The sequence below is a fragment of the Sesamum indicum genome, linkage group LG3 (assembly GCF_000512975.1).
Source record: "Sesamum indicum cultivar Zhongzhi No. 13 linkage group LG3, S_indicum_v1.0, whole genome shotgun sequence".
In the NCBI taxonomy this organism is placed as follows: Eukaryota; Viridiplantae; Streptophyta; class Magnoliopsida; order Lamiales; family Pedaliaceae; genus Sesamum; species Sesamum indicum.
Genome location: NC_026147.1, coordinates 4,091,020 through 4,097,356, shown reverse-complemented (window position 1 = coordinate 4,097,356; position 6,337 = coordinate 4,091,020). Strand labels below are relative to the sequence as shown.

At 32.1% G+C, this 6,337-nt stretch overlaps 1 protein-coding gene across 1 annotated transcript; it reads left to right on the top strand.

Moving 5' to 3' along the window:
- On the top strand, window positions 1,263–3,871 carry LOC105157220 (putative late blight resistance protein homolog R1B-17). Its single transcript, XM_020692275.1, has 2 exons — window positions 1,263–2,997; window positions 3,126–3,871. The coding sequence occupies exons 1-2, from the start codon at window positions 1,263–1,265 to the stop codon at window positions 3,869–3,871; spliced, it is 2,481 nt and encodes an 826-aa protein (XP_020547934.1).

Genomic DNA, 6,337 nt, shown 5'->3' with positions numbered 1-6,337 from the left:
CACCACGAGTCAGTTGCGTTATTTGCGCTCAACGTAATTTTCATATTTGGTAAAGACTGGTAGGTTTGAATTTAAATGCTAGTAGGTTTGAATTTAAATGCTACTATGTTTGTTATATATAAATATGGCATCCACGACCTGCTTCAAACAACTGAAGCAGCAGCTATTGATTCACGTCTTTGCTATTTCAAAAACAATGTGAAAAAATTTTTTACTTGCTAATTATGTTCAACGTCCTCAAGATTATTACATGTCTCAATCGACTTAAGATGATTGGTTTCAATCGGCTCCATATACGTCAAATCAAATACAAGATTATTCTTCACAAGTACATCTTGATATTGATCTTAGTATTAATTAATCATATGCACAAGGATACAATATTTCACTAATTCAATTTTCATCGTTTAGTGCATATCGTGACAATGTGGAGTTTAGTTCCGCAACAACATCAAGTCGGTTCGGTGGTGATATGAGGCACAAAATGAGTCAATACAAAATGTGGGTGAGAAAATAAGAAGACCTCGACGTCAACGCCACAGACGCTATTGTGGAATGGGTGGACATTTTTTACATTTGAAATTGTATAATTCATTGTAAATTTTACGATTGTACAAAAAAATATACACTATTACATTTGTACACTTAATTGTAATTTTTTAAATCAAGATACTTTTAATATTATGATTTTTTGGACTTTAATATATTGTTAAAAATTAATTTTATATAATTAATTTATAACAAAAATTAATTAAACAAAATAAATATATATATATAGGCCAACTCGTGATATCAAATCGCGACTTGGCGATTTCTTAAAAAAAAAAAAATTTTTAATCGAGTCGTTACAAATCACGACTCGTTATAATAATATTAAAGTATTTAAAAAATTATATTAATATAATTTTTTTATAATAAAAAAATAAATAAACCTAAAATCAAGTGAGGATATTTTTCCACTAAATAAAAATATTTAGTGATAAAAATTTTATTTTATCATAATTATGAATTTTATAGTTTTGATGAAAATTATTATTGGTAAGAACTAGTGGTATTTAAAGTTAATTTAATGATAATTTAGTGACAATAAATAATTATGGTGATTATATTGTGTTGTCACTTTAAATCCGATTTAAGGAGCAGCAAGAAGTTGTTTTTCTTTCACAAACATTAACCATTTCACATTCTGTTGCTTCTCTTTTTTCCCTGCACGTAATAACCATTCAACAAAAAACCTCAAACTCAAAAGCATCACCAGCGAGATGGCAGTAGCAGCTTATGCAACTTTACGCTCCCTCTCACATGTCCTTGACAATCTCCAGCTTCCTCCTCGTCTCCGTCGGCTTCATGTCGACACAGATCGAATTCGGGGCCTGCAAGAGACTGTTCAGTTCTTGCTAGACTTTCTTGAAGCTCATTCCCAAAGAATAAGTGAAGAAATTGGAGTTCTGGGGAGGCAAATTGCTGATGCTGCTGCAGAAGCAGAAGAAGTTGTTGACCGCCATGTAGTGGATCAGCTTCGGTTTAGATCTGAGGAAGAAAGCCACTGTATGGCAGCCCTCTCATCTTTCTCTCAAGATATAGACAAAGTCACTGGAAAGTTGGATTCCCTCACAACAGAGTTGACGAAGATGGTGAAAGAAGAATGGGCAGTCGACGCCCAAGAAGAGCAGTGCATAGTGTCTGTGCCTCTCAAATCACCAAAAGTGAGTGGCAAGAAGACTACTATGGTGGGATTTGATGAACACTTGGAACAAATCGTGGATAAGCTCACCAAAGGTGAACTTGAGCTCCAGATCCTCCCCATTGTAGGGATGGGAGGGATTGGTAAGACTACTTTAGCTCAAAATGTTTTTGATCATCCATATACTGTACACTACTTTCCTAAACGAATTTGGCTTACAATATCTCAAGAATATAGTGTACGGGAAATTCTTTCGTCCCTTCTTCATAATGGAAAAAAGCAAGAGAGTAGTCAAACTTTGGTCGAATTAGGACTACGATTGTACCAAAGTTTATTCGGGGAAAGATATTTGATAGTTATGGATGATGTATGGAGTGTAGAGGCTTGGAATGAGTTAAAGTTGTTCTTTCCAAATGACGGAAAAGGAAGTCGAGTTATGCTGACTACTAGGGAGTCAAGCTTGGCGATTTTTTTGGGCTCTCAGGAATCTTATTCCTTAGATTTTCTAAATGAGGAAAAAAGTTGGAATTTGTTTTGTCCAGAAACCTTTGCACAAAAAGATTGTCCATATCTGGAATTGGAGGAAATTGGTAAAAACATTGCAAAGAGTTGCAATGGACTTCCACTAACAATTGTTGTACTCGGCGGGATGCTTGCAAACTCCAACATGACACGGGAATATTGGGAGTCTGTCGCAAAAGATGTAAGAACTTTTCGTAATTCAAAAGATTATGAGGGATGTCTAAAAATATTATTTTTGAGCTATAACAATTTGCCCGTTCATCTTAAACCATGTTTTCTCTATATGAGTATTTTTCCTGAAGATTTTCAGATCCGTATTTCCGAGATAACCAAATTATGGATTGCTGAAGGATTTCTAAAATCAATAAGAGGTAAAAGCTTGGAAGAAGTAGCAGAAAAATATTTAAGAGACCTTATTGATAGAAATTTATTTTTGAGTCTTAAATTTGGGTTTGATGGAAAAATAAAAGAATGTGGAATCCATGATCTTCTGAGAGATTTATGTTTGAGAGAATATGAAAAAGAACATTTCATTTATGCCCCAAAAGTGCAACATGTTGGTGCTGGTGGTGTGGAGGGGGACAAATGCTTCATATGTTACAATGGGACCTCACTCCAAAGGATAGATCTAAATGAAGTGCATGATGCCTCACAACTGACATCTCTTGCAAGTGTTTTGGTCTGTAACACTTGCAAAAATAAGTATCCGAATCTTAATAAAGCGAGAGTGGTAAGGGCAAGATTAGTGAGAAATTCGTGGGGGCGGAAAGTCTGCACCCTACTAGCTTGCGGTATCTTGTGATGTTTGGTTTGGCTGGTTATGAATTTTCGTCTCCATCTACAATAGCATTACTCTGGAATCAAGAGACTTTTAGATTTTTCTCTGTTCCCGTTTTCGTAACAACTATAACAAATGTAGTGTGGGATAGGCCACAGCTTAGGCATTTTCTTGGTTTTGCTCACTTTGTTTTGCCTAAGGAAGCGGCCACTCAAGATTTCGTTATTATGGAAAACCTACATACACTTTCTTGTATGAGAAATTTCAGGTGTACAAAGGATGTCCTAAGAAGAATACCAAATCTAAAGAAACTAGGTATTTCCTATGATAAAAAGAACAAAACAGAATGGACGTACAATTGTCTCTACAATCTTGTCCGTCTGCAAAAACTCGAATCACTTTCTATCAAAGGTAAGTTTCTTCCATTGGAGAATCCCACCTTCCCGACTTCACTTAAGAAGCTGCGGTTGGAAGGTTGTAATATTCCTTGGGAAAAGATAATGAGTGTTGGTTCCTTATTGCCTAATCTTGAAAAGCTTGTATTGGAATCTAATTGGATCAAGGAGCCCGAGTGGAATCAAGTTGAAGGCGACTTTCCTCGACTCAAATTCTTGAAAATTTATGACGGTGATAAGCTAAAGCGATGGAGGGCAGAAAATATCCACTTTCCTAATCTTGAGATCCTCTTTCTCGAGTGCATGCTAGATTTGGAGGAGATCCCTGCAATTCTTGGAGATATACCCACACTCCATTCCATTTATTTGACATATTGTACCGATTTTGTCATCAATTTGGCAAAGCAAATAGTGGAGGAACAACATAGCTATGGAAATGAGATTCTTCAACTTTATATAAATGAAAAAAGGTATCAAGTTGGTAGTTCGTAGCCGCTAGGAATCAAACATGATATTGTCATTGTACCGACTATTTCATTTTATATTTTATTGTCGAATTCATTTTTTGTTAAAAGGAGAAAATTTCAAATGGATCTCTGCGATGTGATCCATAACAGTATATATAAAACCATGCATGTAATCATAGACATCATCAAATATTATCAGTAATGATTCTTATTTATCTTATCCCTATAAGTTTACATAAGATAGTTTTTGTCAGTTCAAAATGTAAAACATTTCATTATTGGAATTTGGGGTGGGTTTTGGAACGATTTTTTTTTTTTTACTTTGGAATGGTTTCAAGAATATAGAACTTATTTGGACCGGACTTTGGAGCGAATTTGGAAGGGCCTATAGTTGGCGTTATAAAAATATAGGAACGATTTATGGAAAATCATGTCAACTTGGGACGGTAATTGTATCGGTTGTTAAAAATCGTTTCTAATATCGATTTAGTCCAAAAAATATTTAATTTAGCAATTGAAATGGTTGGAAACGATTTTTGGAACGGCTACTTATGGTTTTTAGGTGAAATTTTGGATTGGTATCTGTAATACTCATGATTTAATTTTGAAATCATTTTTTTTTTATTGGGATCAATTTAGAAATTGTTCTTTGTAATATTTTTTTAGCAACGAGTTATTAAATAACACATTTATAGAACTGTGTTAGTAATAGAATTAGGAATGATTTGTATTATTTGGAACACATATTAGATACTGATTAGCAATTCTATTTGGAACGGTTCATCCAATTTAGGACCACTTTTTTGGGGCAGTCTTTGGAACGGATTTTTATTAAATTGTAACATTTTCTTTAGCATTACTAAACCCATTCCTAAGTTTTGAATTTTATATTTTTTATAAATTATTAATATATTTAATAAATTTGAATAAATAAATAAATAAATTTATACATTTTAATAAATTTTTAGATATAATTAATTTAATGTAATAAATTTAATAAATAAGCGGCGAAAACATATTGTTATTGGACAACATTAATTATGAAAATGGGACTATGGTCGGAGTTGATGAAAAATTACTAATGATCGAGAAGAAATTATGTAAGAAATCATCAAGAGAAGCAACAAAAAATAATGTCGATAGTACAAGTTCAAACTTAATTTTTAAAGTTATAGAAGTATAACTTTCAAACTTAATTTTCTAATTACAGAGAGAATAGAGAGAGCTAATTTCTCAATAAAATAAAAGGAAATTGCTAACGCATCATTGAATTGCTAAAGTGTCCGTCAATTCAAAGCATGTGTGTGTCTATGTGGGATTTTCGTACATTGAAATCCAACACATGGCCTAATTGTATATAATTTATGGCAGGGCTGGGAGTAGGGCTTTTTTTTTTATTATTTATGTTATATAAAATAATAATTTTTTTCATAATTATTTATAAAATAATAATTAGTTTTAGAATTTTGTGTATTTTTACTCAATAATTTTATGTGTTTGTATTTTTTGTGTCATAATATATTTTTATTGAAGCTGGTTTACTGAGTTATATATTTTATTTAATTTATAATATATTTTAAAGTGTGTAAGATTATTTATTACATGCATGCATGGATGACATGTCACGAAAATTAGTATAAAATATAAATTCTAAGCATATTTTTACGCAATTTTATCTTCTTTTCTTTTATACGTGGGGGATGAGATAAAACAAATATTCACTTCAAGTGCCAAGTCATTTTTTAATGCCACATAGGACAAATTAAACCAGTACAAAATTAATGGACTAAAAAATATAATTACTCAAGAAAATAAGTCCAGTTCATTTGCCACATCAGACTTTAGTGCCACGTGACATATAAAATCCCCAAATTTATTGACGTGTGTCGTGCACATGCTAATTTTCGGTGAAAATTAAAAAAATCAGCCACCAAAGTACTTGATTAAAGTATTTTTCCAATGTAGTGTGTAAAAAATAAAATAGTAGCACTCCACTATTTTATATAAATTATATTTTTATAATTTTTTTGAATAATACTAAACTAATTATCCCAATTTAATTTAATGGTTGATAAAGGAGCTCAAACTTGTATTGAGGTTCAGTATGGGTATTTATTCGATAAAATAGAATTGAATTGAAATTTTGAAAAATCAAAAATTCGTTTGCCAAAATGCTACACTGAGACGAAATGGTCCATTCGATCTCAATAATTACAGAACTTTTTCTTTTGTATTTTAAGAGGTATTCAATAAGTCGAACTTTTTATTAAAATACAGGAAATAGTTAAAAATTAAATATTAAAAATAATAATTACACTTTTGATGTGTATCGAAATTCAATCGCACTACAATGGTCAAAAGATCTTCACAAAAATCTTGAAATCATGACACGATATAGAATTAAGAAAGGGTATCCTAATACATAGTCCACTAAGCGGGTTGGTTTCCTTGCAGCATGGCTGGGCTTGCTGATGGGCTAGTTGCTTTGCTG

What these genes read in the sequence shown, in the direction of transcription:
- LOC105157220 (XM_020692275.1), top strand. Translation starts at nt 1,263, where the DNA reads ATGGCAGTAGCAGCTTATGCAACTTTACGCTCCCTCTCACATGTCCTT. An exon ending in CTGCACCCTACTAGCTTGCG is followed by an intron (nt 2,998 to 3,125) that starts GTATCTTGTGAT and finishes TAACAAATGTAG; the next exon opens with TGTGGGATAGGCCACAGCTT.